The 22,326-nt window shown below is 35.9% G+C and overlaps 2 protein-coding genes across 2 annotated transcripts; both read right to left on the minus strand.

Annotated features, from left to right (window-relative positions):
* Window positions 1-495: 495 nt before the first annotated feature.
* Window positions 496-5,276, minus strand: LOC105965690 (alpha/beta-Hydrolases superfamily protein). The gene is made up of 8 exons (XM_012990263.2): window positions 5,025-5,276; window positions 4,385-4,510; window positions 3,792-3,890; window positions 2,913-3,055; window positions 2,236-2,344; window positions 1,999-2,106; window positions 1,577-1,717; window positions 496-1,028 (listed from the first exon to the last, which is right to left on the minus strand). Exons 1-8 carry the CDS (start codon window positions 5,094-5,096, stop codon window positions 606-608), a joined length of 1,221 nt encoding a protein of 406 aa, XP_012845717.2. The 5' UTR covers window positions 5,097-5,276; the 3' UTR covers window positions 496-605.
* A 938-nt stretch (window positions 5,277-6,214) lies between these two features.
* LOC105965670 (uncharacterized) lies at window positions 6,215-7,127 on the minus strand. Its single transcript, XM_012990239.2, has 4 exons — window positions 7,002-7,127; window positions 6,764-6,839; window positions 6,535-6,661; window positions 6,215-6,445 (listed from the first exon to the last, which is right to left on the minus strand). Exons 1-4 carry the CDS (start codon window positions 7,125-7,127, stop codon window positions 6,247-6,249), a joined length of 528 nt encoding a protein of 175 aa, XP_012845693.2. The 3' UTR covers window positions 6,215-6,246.
* Between the last annotated feature and the right edge of the window lie 15,199 nt (window positions 7,128-22,326).

Genomic DNA, 22,326 nt, shown 5'->3' on the forward strand with positions numbered 1-22,326 from the left:
TTATTTTTTCACCGATTTTCACCCCTATGTATGTATAACTTAAAAAGAATCCTAGTCATGGGGATTTTTTTCGAAAAATATTTGGGAAAATCAAATTATTTACGATGTTCTACGTATATGTGTGTGTGTGTATATATATATATATATATATATATATATATATATATATATATATATATATATATATATATATGTCCAAACATGGGACATACATATTTGTCATGATGACTACACCATTAAACTGTAATACTGCATCTCCTTTAAGTCATTTTCATGTATAAAGGGTTTTCACTAATATCTTTGCAATCACTTTTCTCATAATTAAAGCAAATCTGCACTTTGGTTAATGGGGGATACTGCTATTGCCCTCAGTCCTACAATCCATTCATCACAGTCAACACCATCTTTTTCGTAAATTCTTTTATTTTTTCCGTTCGAATTTTCAAAACTGGAAAGCAATTCGTATCGTTATACAACACAAGAACAAGTGCACACTTCTCACGCAAAAAAACAAACGAATCATTTCCTTGTAGGAAATAGAAAAAAAATTCACAGACCATAATGTACAAATAATACATCTCAATCGAGTGCTTGAATATTTGAAACTATACGTCCAAATTAACAACGCACAAGGTGCTTAAGTAAACACGGAGCAAATTAAGAAAGGCGTACTCACACATAGCATTCAAAACGGCTTCACAAGCTAACATAGCTATCCCATTCTCCAGTACAGCTGGCAGCATAATAAGACGTACCATGTTTTCGCCGCTGATGTCATCAGAAGATAGATAAGACTTGCCGAGTGTTTGGTTTTCGAAATGATCCGAATCGGAACCTTCCGGGAGTAGAGGTGGTTCATTTGAATTTGTGGGCCCACCACCAAAGTCCTTTTTGTCGTCTTGTGGAGTTTCATCGTCGGTGTTTCCTCGTTTATCGTTTTGGCCGCTTGAACTTCCGCCGGAATCATCCTTTCGGATTCCAGGGACCATGTCTTGCCTGGCTTCAACACCAACTCGTCTTAGGTGTAGCTGTTATATGCAAGTCAAAGTCAATGTTACACTAGTTTTTTGCAGATTTACTATAAGGGAGGGACGTGCTAAATGTCGTTTCAATTTTACCAAATGTCGTTTCAAATTTACTGGTACAGTTCTGACTTCAAATGTGATTTTGACCATTTTTCAGTCCGAATTTGACAAAAGTCGAAACACAAAATTTGTATCGTTGGGTTGGCTTTCTAATCTAACTTGAATCAACTAGATTGGATGTCAGATAAGAAAGTTATGCATAAATGAATGAATACTGCCCTAACCCATAAAAAGTCAACTTTCAGACGCGATTTTGACGATCTTACGGTCCGAATTGACTTGCTGGCCCAAAACATCAAAGTTGTAGACCTTTGAATTGGCTTGCTAGCCCAACTTGAAGCCGCTAAATTGGTGGTTGGATGAGAACGTTATGCATAATCTTGGATTTACGGTATTGGTAAAATTGAAACGACATTTAGCATATCAGTTACTACAAATTGGAACGGAAGCTGAAAGGGGTGAAATTCCACAAAATACCATAAAATGTGTACCTGAAGATGAAGATTTACTTCGTCCGGTCGTGAAAGAAAAGGAAAATCACCGCCAGACTTGAGGCTCGCTTGTCTGGCACCAGGATATCTTTCAGTTACTTGATCTTTCAGTTCTTGGGGAGTTGCACAGTAATCATTCGTCTTCATTCAAGAATAATTGCAACACAAGAAATATTTTATCAGCAAAAAACGAATATTTTAATTTTTATATGGAGCATGTGGGATCAAATGGACAACCATGAGAACGTTATTAGTGTAATGCTAAAGGATATCATAACAGTTGTCGTCTAAGATTTTGTAAAGATGGAAACTTCCTGATTAAGAAACATGTTATAGATTGAGGGGACGTAGAACACTTTGTGACGCGATGTAAAAAAATTTACTCATCTGCACTCGTAATATTAAAAAAAGACTACACTTACATCGATTATAGTAATCAAAGAATCTGAAAGCATAAGATGTCCAACGGATGCTGCATCAACACTTATACTCAATCTAGAGGCTAAATCGTCTTTCGAAAGTGTCTCAACCTGATAATTGAAAATGCCCATTATTGAAGTTATGATTACTGTAGTAGTAGTAGTTGTAGTAGTAGTAGTAGTATTAGTAATAGAAGCCAAGATAACAAGTCAGAAAAGAGTTGATTAGAAGTTTTTTACCTGAGCAACAACAAAGTCCACCGAATCTGCAATAAAAGGTTCGTGAGGACCGTCACGAATTCCACTTAGAACATAACGCTTGAGTAGAAATGAGGGTGTCCAACCTACACTGTCAAAAAATTGACTTCATATAATCAACCATTAAAACCATACTGATTAAAAAAAAAAAAAAAAAAAAAAAAGGTATTACGACCCACAAACAATATCAAACATGCAAAATCAAGATTAATTGATTTTTTTTTATCAAATGTAGGTTCACTAGTATCAAACAAGAAGGCAGTACTGACAACAACTCGGTATAATTTATTCTCCATTTGTCTGCGGATTACATAACCTAGAGTGAATTACAGAGTGGAAGTTTTAGCAAGACGAAAAACGATACTTTTAGTTGAAGAAATATGCTATGGACATACATTTTATTTTTCAGCACTTGTTAATATTTTCGAATGTTCTCATGTCATGTGTTTAGTGCTGTGTGAACCAAACAATATTAACTAGTAAATTCAAAACTTAATTATTTACCTTCATACTTAAGTTTGTTTTGTTACCCTAAATTTACAATTATTAGTCTCTTCGAGAAAAACTTCCGCAGTAGATCCACGATGAGTCGGGGGAAATATTATATCTATATACATATTAAAAAAAAGAAAAAAAAAGGTAAGATGATGAGAACATACATGGGAGACCATGGCATGGCTGCAGAGAAACTAGTCGTCTCCAAAAACGTGTTTGAAAGTACCAAAGATCTAACTCGTCGTGGACGATGCTGAGCAAAAAGTTGTGCTAAGAAGCCCCCAAGTGATGTACCATAAAGATGTATCTGCAAATTTTGTATATATACCACTTTCATTTTAAGATTAATAACAGAGAAATGCATTTTTTTAGCACTGTGACAAAGATCATCATCGAAAATTTGTCAGCCTATTGGCGTATCTACAAAGATTGTGCTACAATATATAGTAAATACTAGATCAAATATAATCAGAAACAACTGATATCGCATGCATGAATCAGGCATTTAAACCAGGGAAAAGCTTAATTTTCATAGACGAGGGACATGCACCTGACATGTGAAAAAAAAATACGAGAACTCCAACTTCCATGATTTTCTATTGTAACAAAATGGCATAATTTCCGTTTTTTTATCCTTCAACGCTTTCGTCTTTCTGTGTTGTTAAAGCATGCAGTGTTGTCCTTTTGCTTTCGCAGAAAATTTGTTTTTTTATTTTTTTATTTTCATATGGGGTATATTCGCCATTACAAACTCTAATTTACATCCATTGAACTAGTACCGCCTCATGAATGTAACTGGTTATTTGCATCATTTTCCATTAGTTAAGTTATTAGTTCACAGAGCACAACTATTTGCACACGGCTATTTTCAGTTAGTTAATTTGCACACAGCACAACTTATTAGTTCGATGTTTGATATAAAAGAGATTTTTAAATAAATTATAAGCATGACCATTAAATAAAAAAGAATGAACAGAGAAAATGGGCACCACAAAATTCAAAGGATACCAGCATGAAGTGCAACGGTCAAAGGGAAATCTTACATGATGAACATCAATAGCATCCAAAAACTTCTCAAATGCCTGAATCCACTCTTGCTGATTCCACACGCGTGGAATATCAACAGAAATTACACGATAACCCTGAAAGTATTAATAAAACCGAATGGGATTTAAAAAAGAAAAAAAAAAAATAGTTATTACTGTCACAAAGCTCGTGACCTTTGATACCAAGATCCATTTATCGTCCTTTGTTAATTATGAAAGGAAAGAACTGAACTGAAGGTCAGTGTTGAAACATGACGGAGATTCTGAGATAGAAAATCATCTTTTTTTTTTTTTTTTTTGTAAAACAGCTTTAAACATAGCACTCCTATCACCTCAAAAATTATGATTTTACAGTTCAATATTCTGCTTCCAACCAAAAATTATTACAAGGAGGCAAAATCCCTAAGGGTTTGAACAAATACGGTGCCTTTTCAAAGTCAACCGACTTTACCACACCTTTTAAGAATAACAAAGAACTTAAATCAAACATCCACCATAACCTAACATTCAAAAACTCAACCAAGTAACTGTAAATATCCGTCGAAAGGGAAAAAATGTAAACTGATCTATAACATCATTAATATCCGTACCTTCATCGAAAGCGACATGATTTGCTTGTAGTAAACATCTGCAGTTCCAGCTATACCAGGAAGACATATTAGTGGGGGCACAACTTTTGGACCAAAATCGTAATATCGCCACTGCTTTGATCCGATCTACAACAATTGTTACGAAAAATGTCATTTACTTATTAGAAATCCACACAGAAAATTATGCTTTGCTTCCCTTGATCATACTTTCGAAACATTCCACATTAAAACTCCTCGCAGAATTTAAATCGAACATAGTAATAACAACCCCTTTCTGATAGTGATAATTCTCAACACAAAATTCATTTCAACTTCCCCATTGTACCAATCCAGTTGAACCCATCATTCACATCAATTGAACTTAAAAGCAAAAATGTAGATATTCAATTATTTAAAAAAAAAAAAAAACAGTAAATGTACAAGATCTCAAATTTACTAAGAAATGAAATCCAAAATGCAATGTATAACAATCAAAACATGAATCCAAAACTGAAACCAGGGGGTGCCCGATAGATAATAAACGTAGCTTAACGAGTAAAAAAAAAAAAACCGATAATCGAGACTCAAAAACCACAACGAACAATCAAAAAATAAAAACCAGAAATTCAATTAAAAGAAATGGAGAGAAAAAAAAACTCACAGGGATTCTGTGAAGAGGGACTTGAGACTTGAAATAGACATAATCACCGGGCGACGAAAAGCCGCCTTTCATTTCTGATTTTGTTCACTCTATATATATTTGTGCGTAATCATCATTGTATAATTAGCAGCGAGGGTTTCTCAATTTTACAGGCAATTGAAATTGGAATTGGAATTGTGAATTTGGGGATTTTCAGAAATTTGGGGAATGTAAATTGTAATTTGTGATGTGAGCTGTTGATCTATGGGGGTTGACGAATTAGATGATGAATAATAGAATATGATTGAGCAACCACGTGGTGGTGGGACCCACTGCTCGCATTTTACAGTCGAGCCTTTTCAAACTAATTTTTTTTTTTTTTTTTCTGATAAGTGAACAAAATTAACTTTAGACCATGAGATAAAAAAGAAAAATTAATAATAATAATCATAACAATAGATTAAAATTAGGGAAAATAGATAGAAATCCTATTTCATTTTCGAATCAAATTAGAGGTGAATTTCATTCTCGAATTTTGTTTGCTCCATTTCAAATTTTCTGTTTGCCGCTCGATTTCTTCTTCTTCTTCTTCTTCTTCTTCGTCGGGAGATATTGATATATAAATGAGGGTGGAGAAGCAGAATCGGCATCGGAGAGGGGTGCGATTTTATAGGGATTGTTTTGGATTCGGTGAGCCCTTCAAAATCCTCTGCGACGCGACTTTTGTGCACCATCTTCTTACAAATGGTTATGGTATCATCAATGCCGATACTGCACTGGGCAAATATTCTCTCGTAGCCACCGTCAAAATCGCTACTGCACTGGGCAAATGTCGTTTGTTTAAACGGTACGGAGATCTTGATAACAGTAAACTTCAGTACCTGGCAGTTGTTGTTAATAGACAGTGAAGAAGCTCTTCAGACTGTGAAAGTTCTTCAACTGTTGCGGTGGCTTGAAGCTATTGGATCGCGAAAAGTTCGCCTCTATGATACAGCAGGTATACGGGGCCACAACATTTAGGATATATTTTGCATGGGTCGGTTCGGCTCGATTTATGGCAAAAACCGAGAGCATGAACCAATGAATCTGCTTTTTATGAAATAAAGAACCAAACCACAAAGACAGTTTTCATGTCTGCAAATAATATTAATATACCATTGCATTATCCATCGGTATCTTAAAATGCCGAAAATCCCGTACATAAACGTATCCCTAAAATCAGTCAGAAAATAGCATGAACGAACTAAGAACAATCATCAGAATCCGAATCGGACTTGGACTCTACATACAAGTGGAGAGGATTTACTCTATTCGTGTTTGCTTCCAAAGGCGCGAGTCCATCTTCATCACCACTAGAAGAATCTTGGTCATCTTTTTGGCAAGTGAGACACTCTAAAGCTTGCTTCGGGTTTTCGTGGGAGGTGGATTTAAAAATCTCTGGCCTAAGTGGAACAAAAATCAATGTCAATTTATAGAAGAAATCAATAAAGTTCAAAATCAACCATAAAAATGGATAGGTTCAGAAATAAACCATTCTAAAGATTTTTGAAGAAGACGAATTTGGTCGTGGTAAAGCACTTGTCGAACAAAGCCGCCCACCTTCCTACCGGATTCTTCCGCCTCGTCTCTCCCACTTTCGTCCACCACTACAAAGTTCCCTATTTAAACATTTAACCATAAATATATAACAAAAGAATAATAAGCATTGCCTCAAGAAGTCGAAAACTATACGAATACATGGACCATGCATACATACATACCTCGTTTAATCCACATGCTTTTGTGGAATTTTGCCGGAAAACATGCTATAAATTTCTCTCCTTTCGAGTCCATTACCTTCGCAAACAGAATCGAATCGACGGATTAAGAATAATAAACCTTCAAATTTAATGGAAAAATTAATAACCTCCTCGATTAAATAACGTGTTAAATTATTAACTAGATAATTTAATAATTCGCTAAATTAATAGAATTTATAGAGGGTTAACAGCATAATACCTCGATAAGATTAGAACCCCTCAATTCAACAACCTGCACAATGGTTTGACCTAGTTCAAGAGTCACCATTTCAGACTCAACTCCCCTCTTTAGATTCTTCCTTCCTCCTCCTCCTCCTCCTCCCATTTTCTTGTTTATATATTACTTCAATTTTTCTTCTTCCTTTGTTTCTTTGCTAAACAACAATAGTAATTATACAATACTAAATTATACAATGCTAAAAAAAAAAAAAAAAAAAAAAAAAAAAAAAAAAAAAACAATAGGAATTACAGATTATGTAGCAACTATACAATACTAAATAAATAAATGCAAAACCAAAGACAAACCAAAGGTCGAACAACTCCAGACTATGAATTCACCAATCGGCGGCACTTGATCTGGCGACGGAGGAAAGGAACAGAAGGGGGCGTAGCTTTTCGGCACGAGGAGAGAGAGAGAGAGAGAGTAGAGAGAGAGAGAGAGAGAGTTGAGAGTGTTTGGTCACTCAATATTGGGCTGACTTCTACGGTGGGCTGCTCAAGTGAGATGGGTTTTGGGCTGGTTATTAATAAAACTACTTGGGCCCCACAAACCACTCGAACTCGAGTTTTTCTTTTTTGTTGTTCTTGAACTCACGAGTCGGCTCGTGAGCCTGTCTTTTATTTATTTTTTTGTTGTTTATATATTATTTTTACTTAAATAATATATAATAATAATAATATAAAAATAACATATAAAAGTTAAAAAAATATATAATTACTGTTCATTATTGATTTTGTAGTTCTTTTGTTATAATATAAATAATTTTTAATAATAAAAAAATAATTAAAGAAGAAAAAAATCAAACTGAGCTTGGACTCGACTCGAACTCGTCAAAATTCGCTCGAACTTGAGCTTGAGTCAAAAAAAAATTACTCGATAAACTCGAGTTCGACAAAATAGACTCGAACTAGAGCTAGAGCTAAAATAGTCGAGCTCGACTCGTTCACATCCCTACCTGAACCAAATGGGTCGTCGGGACATAATTGTAAATTCGGACGCCATCATTGCCGTTTGAAAGTTACTTGCACTCCACACAGAATTAGCACAAATTTTCTTTGCAAAAAATAAATTTGAACTACAGAAGCAATACAAAAATGAAATACACAAAGTAAATTAATCTCTCTGAGTCGAAATTCAAATCTTTTAAAGAAGATCATAATTTCTCAACCGTAGGCACTTGTACCCATATCTACAGGGTTAAATTCAAAGTATAATTATTCATTTTTCAAACTGAAACACGTGAATTAATTTCACAATGTGTTTTTAACTTTTCTTAACTTTAAACTAAATCTTAGTTAGTGGGCTAAGTGGGGTTAAGTAATACTTAGTGGATTTAATTATGGAATTTATCTTAACTTCCAAACTAACCCACTAACCCATTATCTTGAGTGCTCTTGTGGTTGGTTTTCTTGCAGATCATGGGCTGAGAAGTGGAAGCTTGGCAAGTCTATAAATACCCAACTCAAGACTCAAGATTGCAATAGATTTCGAGGAAACAAAAATAGAGCTGAAGTTTTAATCTCGAGAATTTTAGTGTGTTTTCTAGGATCTGTTGTACGTACTCTTTATGAGTACATTCTTTGAAATCTAGAATTTTTAATATTTTTCTTTTAGTATCTAGATTTGGTTGTAAGAGTGATCTTGAAAAAGATTCATTCATAAGGAAGAAGTTTTCGCACTCTTCTGTTTGTATTCTTAGAATACTGTTTTTAATATATTTTTCTGTCCGGTGAAGGGCAAGTTCACAAGTCTTTACTTGTGAACATTTTTAATTCTGAGCATTGTCCTCTAATCTTTATATTTCCGCTGCATGTTGTCTCAAGTGTCATAACATTTTAGATAACACCTCTGCATAATACGAATTCGGGACCATAAATTCTTTCATTTGGTATCAGAGCCAACACTTGACGTATACTAAGTGTTTGTTCCTATTTTTCTTACAGAAACGAATTCGTGATGGATACTCAGATGACTGCTTCTATGCGACCTCCTGTACTTGATGGCACGAACTACACCTACTGGAAAGTCAAGATGAGGGCGTACATCAAAGCCATTGATGAAAGAGCATGGAGATCTATTCTCACTGGATGGAAGCCACCAACTATCACAGATGTGGACGGAGATGTTTTTCCAACTCCAGAATTACGGTGGACACCAGACGATCTATCAAATGCTAACCAAAACTCAAAGGCGTTAAATGCAATTTTTAATTCAGTAGATTTAACAATGTTTAAATTAATCTCTGTATGCACTTCTGCAAAGGATGCTTGGGAAATTCTTCAGCTACATTGTGAGGGATCAGATAGTGTCAAAAGAACCAAGCTCAGATTACTCTCTTCCAAATTTGAGAGACTGAGAATGGAGGAAACTGAAACAATTTCTCAGTACAATGAGAAGTTGATTGATTTGGCTAATGAATTTCAATCCTTAGGTGGTCCCTTGAGCAACGAGACACTAGTGAATAAGGTATTGAGAACTCTTCCAGAAAGGTTCAGCATGACAGTTACTGCTATTGAGGAGGCTAAAGATACATCATCTCTACGGCTGGACGAGTTAATTGGTAGTCTCAAGTCCAGAGAAATGAACTTCGAAGATCAAAGAAAGGAGAAAGGAAAGGCTATCTCAAATGCACTCCAGGCAGAATTAGAAAAGGAAGATGTTGCTCCGGAATTTGATGATGATGCAGAAGAATGCCTTAACAATGTGGCATTTCAGATTCAGAAGTTCAATAGGGCGAACAGACGAAGTGGAATCAAGCCCAGACAGTTATTTCCAGAAGGGTCTCCACAAAATCGACAAACTCAGCCCCGGAACAGATCTATTCCACAGAGAACATTTCCTCAAACACCTTCTCAAAACAATTTAAAAAATTCTTCTTTTATTCGTTCAAATTCTGAACCACCTAACTTAGATCACATTAAATGCAGGGCCTGTTCAGGATTTGGACATTATGCTAATGAATGTGCAAATACCTTGAGAAGGAGAGGAATGAGTTTGATTTGTGCTGTCAGTGATGAGGAGGAAGAACAACCTGAACAGACAGAGGAACAGCAATCCTCTAAACAAGCTCTTTCTGTCAGATATCTCACTGAAAGTTTCTCTGAAACAGAATCCCAAGGAGTCTCTCTGGATGCTGCAACACTTTCTGAAACACTTTCAGTTTGTGAATTAAATACTGATCATTATACATGTTTAAACTCTATTTCTTTAAATACAGCAGAATCCAGCATTGAAGCAGCTAATGATGAGGAAGAAATGTGTAAGAAACTAGCTCTTGACCTGGAGAAGAAGACTCAAGCTCTAGATGCAGCCAACAAGGAAAATTCCTCCCTCAAAGAAACAATCACACATTTGGAGGTTGGAATCACCAAGAAGGATCTTGAACTGGCAAAGGTAAAAGAAGAACTCAAAAAGGCAACTCTAGCAATCAAGAGGATGAACACTGGCACAACTAAACTCGAAGAGATTGTGTCAATGGAAAAGCACTACAAACATGAAGGGCTAGGGTTCAAAAAACAAATGAAGCCAGTAAAGAAGAAAGAAATGGTCTTTGTAAAAGAAAAGGGTGCAAACAGAAAGGATTGCAGGAAGTCCACAGTCACCACTCCAGATTCCAGAATAAGAGGTTATGTTTGTCATTACTGTTTCTCACCAGGGCACATTCGTCCATTTTGTGAAAAACTCAGCAATGACAAAATGTTGTATAAAATAAGCCACATCACTTCAAGGAACACCTCAAAGAAAAAGGTAGAATTTACCAAAAAGGAGTGTAAAATATGGACTCCCAAAGGTAAACTTTTGTGCAAGGCAGTATACACCTCTTTAAATGCTAACATTTCAGGTTCATGGTACTTTGATAGTGGATGCTCTAGACACATGACTGGAACAAAGGAATTTCTATCAAACTACCACACACTTAATGGAGGACGTGTAACCTATGGAGGAGGAGCTAAAGGCAAAGTGGTTGGACGTGGAACACTCAGTATTGAGGGGCTTCCAAAACTCTCAAATGTTTTACACGTTGAAGGATTGGGGTCAAACCTCATCAGTATCAGTCAATTGTGTGATGATGATCTACGTGTAGAATTTGATAAATACTGTTGTTCTGTGTTTGATAATCAAAATCATTGTGTACTTACAGGTTCCAGATCAATGGATAATTGCTATCAAACAGGTGACACCATCTCATGCAAGAGCTCAAGAGTAAGTGAAGTAGAGCTGTGGCACCAGAAACTAGGCCACACAAATTTCAAGAATCTGAAGCTGCTCAACAAGTACAATGCTATAAGAGGAGTACCAGATCTCAAGATCAAGGATATTCCTATATGTGGAATGTGCCAGAAGGGAAAGCAAACCAGAGTACCACACAAAGTGTTGCAACACGTTGGTACCACTATTTGTTTTGAACTTGTACATATGGATCTTATGGGTCCTATAGAGGTAGAAAGCCTAGGTGGTAAAAAATATGTCTTTGTGTGTGTTGATGATTTTTCAAGATATACTTGGGTGTATTTTTTAAGAGAAAAATCAGACACTTTTGATGTATTCAGAAATTTGTATAGGTTTGTTAAAACTCAATTTCAAGTTTCTATTCGTAGGATAAGATCTGATCATGGAAAAGAATTTGAGAATGCTTTATTTGTTGCATTTTGTAATAAAAAGGGTATAAAGCATGAATTTTCTGCTCCAAAAACTCCTCAGCAAAATGGCATTGCTGAAAGAAAAAACAGAACCATCCAGGAAATGGCTAGGGTAATGATGAGTGCAAAAAATCTGTCTAAGAGGTTTTGGGCTGAGGCTGTCAACACAGCCTGTCACATCTCAAACCGTGTGTACCTAAGATTAGGATCTATGATGACTTCATATGAAATTCTTTATGGTAAGAAACCTAATCTAGAATACATGCATGTGTTTGGATGTGTCTGCTATGTTCTAAATGATAGAGATCATCTAGCTAAGTTTGATTCAAAAAGTGATTTGAGTTTATTTATGGGATACTCTAATAACAGTCATGCTTATAGAGTATATAATCTAAGAACTCGAACCATTATTGAATCTGTAAATGTGGTATTTGATGACTTTGCTGATCTCCGCAGTAAAACAGCTGAAGATGAAGTTGATGACTTAATTGCTGAAAGAGAAACAACAGAGGAAGACACTTCTACCACAGAGAGCCCAGACACAAACAGTCCAGTCTTAAGAGAAGAAGGTGTTGAGCCAAGTGTCACCACATCTGACTCAACACATCCTACAGAGACTGAATTGCAGCCAATCTTTGATGTCTGCAGAAAGGAACCCTCAAGTAGAATTCAGAAAAATCACCCGTCTACTCAAGTAGTGGGAGATATCTTTGATGGAATGAGGACAAGGAGAAAAGAGAGAGTAAACTACAGAGATATGGTAAGATTTGCAAATTTATCTTCTGAATGTGCACTAACTGGAACCACTTGTTTTGTGTCTTCAGTGGAACCAAGGAATATTGCAGAAGCTCTGAAGGATGAATTCTGGGTCAATGCAATGCATGAAGAATTGAATCAATTCATCAGGAATGATGTTTGGTACTTAGTTCCCAGACCAATCCATGTAAATGTGATAGGAACTAAGTGGATCTACAAGAACAAAACTGATGAAAAAGGTACAGTTGTTAGAAACAAGGCTAGGTTAGTAGCACAAGGATACACTCAAATTGAGGGTATAGACTTTGATGAGACCTTTGCTCCAGTAGCTAGAATTGAATCTATTAGATTACATCTTGCTATAGCCTGCTTTCTTAAAATCAAACTGTATCAGATGGATATCAAAAGTGCATTTCTGAATGGAGTTTTAAATGAAGAAGCATATGTAGAACAGCCAAAGGGTTTTGAAGATTCTGCCAAACCTAATCATGTGTTCAAGCTTAAGAAGGCACTGTATGGTCTTAAACAAGCCCCTAGAGCTTGGTATCAAAGACTCACTGACTTCTTACTTGAAATACAGTTCAAAAGAGGGGAGGCAGACATAACCTTGTTTGTTAGAAGAACTAATAATCATATCATTATTGTTCAGATATATGTTGATGACATTGTTTTTGGCTCTACTTGTGCTAACCTTTTGCAGTCTTTTGTAGATTCTATGTCTCACACTTTTGAAATGAGTATGGTAGGGGAGTTGAATTACTTCTTAGGACTCCAAATCAAACAAACAGGTGAAGGAATGTTTGTGAATCAAAAGAAGTATGCTCTCAATCTGGTCAGAAGGTTTGAGTTGGAATCAGCCAAGCACATGAAAACTCCAATGGGTTCCAGTCAAAAACTGTCTAAGGATGATGTTGCAGAAGATGTGGACAGCACTCTCTACAGAAGCATGATTGGAAGCCTTCTGTATCTAACAGCAAGCAGACCTGACATTATGTTTAGTGTTTGTGTGTGTGCCAGATATCAAGCTAATCCCAAGGTCACTCATCTTAAAGCTGTGAAGAGGATTATTAGGTATGTTGCAGGTACAGTAGACTTAGGGATTCAGTTTTTCAAAGACACAAATACAAACTTGATAGGCTTTAGTGATTCTGATTGGGCTGGGGATATTAGTGACAGAAAAAGCACCTCAGGTGCATGTTTCTTTCTGGGGAATAATCTAGTTTCTTGGTTTAGTAGAAAGCAAAACTGTGTATCTCTTTCGACAGCTGAATCAGAATATGTAGCTGCTGGAGGGTGTTGTGGTCAACTAATTTGGATGAAACAAATGTTGGGGGATTATGGGTTAACCAGTGATACCCTGACCATATATTGTGATAATTCAAGTGCTATTGACATTTCAAAAAATCCTGTTCAACACTCACGAACTAAACACATAAATATTAAACATCATTTTATTCGTGATATAGTTGAGAAAAATATTGTGTGCTTAAAGTACATTCCTACAGAAGATCAGCTGGCTGACATCTTTACAAAGGCATTAGATTATGGAGTAAATTGCATTTAGTACCCCTGTGAAAATCGCAACTGCGCGATTCCCCCCTATCATAAAAAAATTAGCAAATACCCCCCTGTATTTTGTTTTAGATAGCACACTCAACCCATTTACGTTTTTCCCATTGACCGTGTGTAAAAAGACGAAAATACCCAAGGGAGGCTTTTGCAAGAAGAAAATCCCCAATCCTTAAAATATGTAATTTTTAAAACTAAGTGACCAAATTGAATTTTGAAAAAAGTTGCAGAAACTTAAAAAGGTCAAATTGCAATTTTCCAAAACATAATTTAAAGAAAGTCATCATCATCTTCACAGCAACATGAGTGCGAAGGTGGGGGCTTCACTCCGCCGGTTCTGGACCCATCCCCGCTGCCAGAAGATGAAGTAAAAAACTTATCAAAACTCTAATCGATTCCAATCTATAATATTATACCATCTCGAGTGACCGAATCTGAAATCTTCTTTCTTCGTCATTCCTTTTTGAGAAGTCGGGGAAAAGGGTTTTAAAGGTTACAATCGGCTTCCTTTTGGGTGAAGATTCCGATGATATTATGGAAGCACCGGCGATCGCCAATGCGGCGACTGAGGCTTGGGAAAGATGATACCTGTTGAGCGGTGGGTTGTTGAGCTTAGCAGCAGAAATTGATTTCAAATTTTGGGAGAAAAACCTTCAATTCGAGAGAGATAGAGAAAGAAGGGGCCAAATTCCATATTCAATTTGTTGATTTGGTTTATGATTTGGGATTTAGTATATATACACGTTTTGTCCATTAATGAAGATTTGGAGATAATTTGTTCAGAAAAATAAAAGAAGGGCAGAAAGACGAAGAAGAGAGGAGAGACGAGAGAGGAGGAGATGATGATGGTCTGGGCTTTGGGGGCCATTTTTGTCATTTCACAGGCCAAAAAGAAGAAAGAATCGCACAACCCGCGATTGGAATACACGATCTGCTCTGATGGGGCTTTTTGCCTTTGACTAATAAGCACAGAGGGGTATTTGCTAATTTTTTTATGACAGGGGGGAATTGCACAGTTACGATTTTCACAGGGATAGTAAATGCAATAAACTCTTAGATTATGAGAGGTTTTCAAAACTCAGAAAATCTCTCGGGATGTGTACTCAATAAACATGTCCTGAAACGTGTTGCAGCACCTCATCAAATATCTTAAGCTGCAACACAATTTACTGAAGCATTAGCTTCATTAAATAATGACTTCACTGTGATGTATTATTTCCTAAATCAGTAACTGGAAGTCTTTCACCTTGAAACGTGATCATGCTTCATGTAAACATTTAGCCAATAATTACACTCACATAAGTCAAACTCCTCTATTTTGATAGTCATATCTTAGTAACTGAGGAACCTTCAAACTGAACACTTGATCATGTTCCATGTGAATTGTTTGACTTGAAAATAAGAGTTTATATATATATATATATATATATATATATATATATATATATATATATATATATATATATATATATATTATATAAAAAAATATATATATATATATATATATATATATATATATATATATATATATATATATATATATATATATATATATATATATATATATATATATGTATATAAAGAAATAAAATAAATATATATAATTGTATCTATGCCTGTCAGCAATTTTTTTTCTTTTCTCACTATTAATCATTAATAAATGTGTTTTTCTATTTTTGTGAATATTTCATGAGTGCTACGGTGTTATTTTTATTGAATTATCCCTATTTATATGGGTCATGGGTACATGGGTTATTCCCTTATTTTTCCACTAAGTCCACTCCTCATTGTGCCATGTGTCACGGTTTTTTCTTTAAACTGCCAAGGAAATTTTATTCTCCTTAATCTCACTCTCCCCAAGAAAAACGGACACCACTTCTTCATCTTCTCCACTTCAATTTTTTCTTTCTTCCTTCAGCAAAAATTAGGGCTTATAAATTTAGTGCTTCTTTTCTCAAAAATTCACACTCAAAAATCAAAAGCACAAAGAAGCTATTTTCCTTTATCTACTGTATCATGGCATCCCCACCTAGAAATCCTCCTCCAGCCGCCGATGGTGATGTCCACAACGATGCTGCAGCACCTGTACCAGCAGACCCAAATCTGGCCATCATCGTTCATCCAATCAACTTTGAAGCTGTTCCAATCAGCTACATTGAGCCCGGAGATGAGCTGAACCCGATTGACCCAGATAATTTTGATTTTGTGGGTCCCTCTTCCACCGCCGGAAGGTTTCCAACGCGTCGGTCCAAGCGCACAAACCCCTTCCCAGATCTGAATACTGCGGTGCCACAACGCCGGAGAGGAGAAAACTCTCCCCGGAGAGGAAGCAGAGGTGGAAGAAGAGGAGGCAGAGGTGGCCGCACTCCTGTTAGGTCAAATCCACCAAGAGGTCTTCATTTGGTGGATGAAGAAACTGATGATGAAGAAGGAGACCCTACATTTGCTGCACCACAGGCTCAAGCCTTGTCCTCCAGTTCCTCCGAGTCATCATCCAACAACTCACCTTCCCCAGCATCAACTCAGGGGGAGACATCACAGCCCAGCATGGCAACAGCAGCCTCTCAACATTCTGCTCCAGAAGATGCTGCTGCACCTGTTTCTGAAGGTGTTGCTGCACATGCTCCAGAAGATGCTGCTGTACCTGTTTCTGAAGGTGTTGCTGCACATGCTACAGAAGATGCTGCTGCACCTATTGTTTCAGAAAATGCTCCTCAGAATGCTGGCCCTTATCAGGATGAAGAAATGCCTGATTTCTCTGGAATGTCATCAGCAGAGCATGTAGATATTCCATCTGTGGATGCTCAAGACTTCACCACTACAGAAGAAACTCCATCAGCTCCTCATGGAGATCCTCTGGAAACTCTGGCAGAAGCAGCAGTTCAAGCAGATGCAACTCCTCCTCAGGCTGAAGAATCAGAGAAAAGTGAAGACAGTTGGGAGGTTCCACTAGCTACTTTTCGCAAAAACTTGTCCTCTTCTGATTCTGACAGTGAATCCTCTGAAGATTCTTCTCAGCAGGAAGAAGGTGTTGCCCCACCTGCTGCATCACCTGAACCAGCATATGTCCCTGATGAGCTTGAAGATTCAGAAGATGATGATTTTTCAGAAGAAGAAGAACCAGACTTGGATGGGAAGAATTTGTCAACCCCTTTTGAGGTAACCAATGCCTTCAGTCCTCATTTTTATTTTGAATCTGATTCACTGTTGAGTCCTCAAGTCATGAATTGTCAATTCATTGAGGAAAAGAAAATTTCTAAGGAAGAATTTGATAGGCATAGGATAACTGCATTTCTTCACCAAAGAAAAATTCTTAACCTAGTTGAGATTGCTTGCTCTTATGATCCCTTGGTTGTGAAGGAATTTTATGCAAATTTGCAAACCTCCTTTTTAAACAAAAACTCTCCAAACTTTGGCAAAGTTTTTGTGCGCAATGCCATTTTTTCTTTTTCTCCCAAAATTATCAACTCTCATTTACAAACTCCTACTGTGATTGATGAGGATAATTATGGTGATTTTACTGAGATTTGCAAAGTTATTTCTGGAAACCGTTTAAAAAATTGGCCTGCACACCCAAGAAAATTCCAAGTGTCTCAACTCACTGCTTTCTACTCTGTCCTGTTTAGACTCACAGTGACTAATTGGATTCCATCCAAAAATGTCTCTGTGGTAACTAAGCCTCATGATGTACTCATGTACAAATTGGGGATGGGTTTACCCGTGGATTTTGGCAAACTGTTCTTTGATACTATTGGTCATCTTGCCCAGAAAATTTCACCCTCCACTCACCTCCCCTATCCTTCCCTCATCTATTCCATCTTACTCTCTCAAAAATTGGGCCAAGATGACTCAGAATACCTTCACACTCCACAAGGCATGATCACGGTTTCTCAAAATTTTCTGAGAGCTCCTCATGTTCAAGATCTTCCCTGGAATGGAGATGATTTTCTCTCAACTGAATCAGGTCAAAATAACATTGGTACTGAGGGTGTTGCACCTCATGTTGACAACACTTCTAACCTACTTGTGTCTGTTCCTAGAGATCTTCTATTGCAGCAGCTTACTCATTCTCTAGCTCAGATTACCTATCATCAGTCCATGGTGGAGATGATTCAGAAGGCTCTTTCTGATCAAAAAGGGGGAGAAAAAGATCATGAAACTAAAGCAGGAACATCTCATCCTTTAGATGCTAGAGGCAGAGAGCAAGGAGTCAATGAAGAGGAAGCAAAGAAAGAGGGGGAAGCTCAAGAAGAAAGCAGTGGATCTAGTGATGGAGGAGGAGCAGCAGCCGAAACTGAGGAGACCTTGGAGACTTTGGATATTTTACTTTAGATTGTTTTCATGAACAATATTTTTTTTGTTTGTGTTTTGTTTATTTTCCCTCTGAACTTTTGTTTAGGACTGCACTTTGATTATTTATTTTGTTGGACTATCTTGCTGAATTTGGTTTTAATTTATTGTTTCTATGTTTTTTCAAATGGTATCAAATTCAGGGGGAGTTCAAGTAATATCTCAGGGGGAGTCTTTGACTACGATTTAGTTTTGATCAGAAAGTTAAAAAGGGGGAGTTTGAAACACGTGAATTAATTAATGTGTTTTTAACTTTTCTTAACTTTAAACTAAATCTTAGTTAGTGGGCTAAGTGGGGTTAAGTAATGCTTAGTGGATTTAATTATGGAATTTATCTTAACTTCCAAACTAACCCACTAACCCATTATCTTGAGTGCTCTTGTGGTTGGTTTTCTTGCAGATCATGGGCTGAGAAGTGGAAGCTTGGCAAGTCTATAAATACCCAACTCAAGACTCAAGATTGCAATAGATTTCGAGGAAACAAAAATAGAGCTGAAGTTTTAATCTCGAGAATTTTAGTGTGTTTTCTAGGATCTGTTGTACGTACTCTTTATGAGTACATTCTTTGAAATCTAGAATTTTTAATATTTTTCTTTTAGTATCTAGATTTGGTTGTAAGAGTGATCTTGAAAAAGATTCATTCATAAGGAAGAAGTTTTCGCACTCTTCTGTTTGTATTCTTAGAATACTGTTTTTAATATATTTTTCTGTCCGGTGAAGGGCAAGTTCACAAGTCTTTACTTGTGAACATTTTTAATTCTGAGCATTGTCCTCTAATCTTTATATTTCCGCTGCATGTTGTCTCAAGTGTCATAACATTTTAGATAACACCTCTGCATAATACGAATTCGGGACCATAAATTCTTTCACAAACTATTTCACGAATAAATAGAACTTAACATCTACGTGTTTAGTTATATCGTGAAACACCTAGTTTTTACAAAGTTGAATATCTTATTGGTTGTCCAAATAGATAAATACTTCACCTTCAAGAAAACCAATTTTCGTTAGAAGTTCTTTTAGCCAAATAGCTTCTTTTAAGACCTGAGTTGCAACAATATTTTCCGATTCCATAGTAGATAGAGCTACTATATGTGAAACTGAGATTTCCAAATAATACAGGATCTACACAAAGTGAAAACATATGAAGCAGACGATTTCCTATTATCTCTATCATTAGCATATTTAGAATTCACATATCGAATTAATTCAACACCCTTACTAATTTTGAAAAAAAAAAATTAATCCCAAATTTGTAGCACCCCCTTCTAATCGGGCGATAAATCGAACCGGTTTATAGGAATCACATAAATCCCAAATTTGTAGCACCCAAATTCAACAACACAAGACAATCGGTAAAATCACATAACTCACGAAAACACATCATTCGCACAAAAACACGTACTTATGCAAAATGACAAATGCTTTTTTTATGAAAATCGTGAAAAAAACACATTTTTCGTTTTATCGGATCCGTGAAAGATTAATTTTTGTACCTGAATAATAAACCTGTTACAAGCCCGTTTTTACTAAGTGGGATCAAACCACATCATTTCATCATAGTTGAATATCGACCCTCTAATCCGAGTTGTTTATTACCAGGTATTCCACTAATCTTTCAATTAAAAACCATTAAATGCAAAATTTTTGAAATCATGCTTATGACCCACACATAACATCACAAATATCAATTAAGTGCCACAAAATCACACAAATATCACCATTTACCACATATTTATAACTTGGGCAAAAATCACCAAATTCACACACAATCACACACGGCACATACACACACACATTCAGCACACACACACACACACACACACACACACACACACACACACACACACACACACACACACACACACACACACACACACACACACACTTATTCAGCACACACACATGCAGCCAACACATTAAAACATTACCATTTAATATTCAAACCATGCTTGTAAAGCAAGCACCCCTTTTTCACCTTTCATTTAATGAACTTATTACCACATCTAGGTAATAATCCATTCCAGTAAATTCCAGCAGTAATAAACACATCCATGGAGCCATTTAAGGTACAAAATCCCAAATTTCATCATTCATAGTTATTTAATCAAATACTCCCTCTATTCCATAATATCTGTCTCTTTTGAGAATTTTTTTTGTTCCATATTATCTGTCACTTTACAATTCCAATGCTGCATTAATTGCTTATTTTTCAATTTTACCCTTATTAACTCTATAGCACTCTTCATGCATTAATTAATAAACAAGGGTATTTTAGTCTATCAATACCTATTTTCCTAAAATCAAGACATATTTATTGAGATTCTTAAGATTTGTGCCAAGGTGAAAAACGACACCTATTTAGGAACGGAGGGAGTACATGAAAGTAAAGGCACAAAACATAATAAATGACATGCAAAATGTCCTAATTTCGAAATAATAGCAAACTAATTCCAAAAAGTCACAAATTAAATACTAGGATTTTTAAATTTTCACAAAGTTTCGAATTTTCTTGAAATTAAAAACTAGAAAAAACCCCTTTTAATTTAAAAATCCAAAACCCTAATATAACTTTAATTATTTTGAAAAATTTGTAAATAAAACTTTTTCCTATTTAATACTTGCTGGAAAACAGATTCAAACTTAAGAAATGAGAGATTTTTCAGAAATTACAGTTTTGAAAAAGTTTCAAGATTTACACATGCAACCACACTAAAAGTTCAAAATCCACTTTTTCATGAAAACTCCTAACAATCTGAAACTTTACTTTAATAAATGCAGAAAACCAAGTTAAAAAGTTACTTTATGCAGAAATTTCGATAATTACATATTTTACCCCAAAATCTCTAGATCTATGCATGCAAGACCACTAGAAGTTCAAAAATCACTTTTTTCTTGCAAAACTTCTTTAAATCCGAAATTTTTTGTTCAATAAATGCTGGAAAACAGTTTTGAAAACACATTTAGGACTGACTTCTCAAAATTACAGATTTGACCCAAAACTTCTTAAGATCTACACATGCAACCCCATAAAAGTTCAAAAATTCATTTTTCTTGAAACCCCTTTTTGAAATCCGAAATTTTCAATGCTTTTGGGCAATAAAAGTTGTATCTACCCACTACCAACATAGATGATGCATGCAAGAACAAGAAATCGACATTAAACACATTTTTTCCATTTTTCCCTAAAAAGCCCTAATTTTTTGAAATCACTCCAAATCTTTTAAGAAATTTTGAAAATCTTTTTAATACTATTGATGCCATTTAATTGCAGCAAGAAATAGAAATTTCTTACCTTAAAATCGAAGAGAAGAAAACAACCGAAGGAAGAGAGGCTTTCAAACACCAAACTCTAACCAAGCTACTTTGATTGTGAATGAAATGGTGTGAGCTTCATCAAGGAGGGATGTGTTATTATCTCTCGTAAGGAGGCAAGTAGTTTTGATGGTGTTTTTGGTGTAGTCTATAGCAAAGGTTAAATAGGGGACTTTCATTTTATTTTTGATTTTCTTGTAAATTTGGAGGTTGAGGTGGAAGAAGGAGAAGCCCATGGTGGAGGTGATGGCTTCGGTGGAGAGAAATGAGGGTGTCTTTTGGGTTACTTTGAGTGTGGATTTAGAGAATGATTAGGGTGTGGCAAGTATAAAGGCATGCACACTTAATCACTAATTATTTTATTTAAAAATAAACACAACTTGCACACTACACACACATACATTCGGTCATATATATATATATCAGGAACTGAACTCCGTTATAGACCATTGTTGAAGAAATAATGAGATTCAAGGTGAATGAAAGAAGAGACAGGCGGTAATGGTTATATGGTGGTCGGCTGGTAGCGGACGATGGTGCAAATTCTCGAGCGTGAGATGATGGTGGTAGTGTGATGAAACGTGACATAGAAGATGATTTAGAGCTGGGGAATTGGGAAATGAAAAAGAAACGATTATGATATTTTGGATTTTGTTTAAATTCTTATTATTATT

This window comes from Erythranthe guttata, chromosome 1, assembly GCF_056151865.1.
Source record: "Erythranthe guttata isolate IM_541 chromosome 1, IM_541, whole genome shotgun sequence".
NCBI classification, from domain to species: domain Eukaryota; kingdom Viridiplantae; phylum Streptophyta; class Magnoliopsida; order Lamiales; family Phrymaceae; genus Erythranthe; species Erythranthe guttata.

Excerpts from the sequence above, each read along its gene's own strand:
- LOC105965690 (XM_012990263.2), bottom strand. The coding sequence starts at position 5,096 with ATGAAAGGCGGCTTTTCGTCGCCCGGTGATTATGTCTATTTCAAGTCT. Across the intron at positions 3,891-4,384 it reads TCATGTCGCTTTCGATGAAG|GGTTATCGTGTAATTTCTGT; the intron begins GTACGGATATTA and ends TAATACTTTCAG. Across the intron at positions 3,056-3,791 it reads ATGCTATTGATGTTCATCAT|ATACATCTTTATGGTACATC; the intron begins GTAAGATTTCCC and ends CAAAATTTGCAG.
- LOC105965670 (XM_012990239.2), bottom strand. The coding sequence starts at position 7,127 with ATGGGAGGAGGAGGAGGAGGAGGAAGGAAGAATCTAAAGAGGGGAGTT. Across the intron at positions 6,840-7,001 it reads GGGGTTCTAATCTTATCGAG|GTAATGGACTCGAAAGGAGA; the intron begins GTATTATGCTGT and ends CTGTTTGCGAAG. Across the intron at positions 6,662-6,763 it reads AAGCATGTGGATTAAACGAG|GGAACTTTGTAGTGGTGGAC; the intron begins GTATGTATGTAT and ends ATGTTTAAATAG.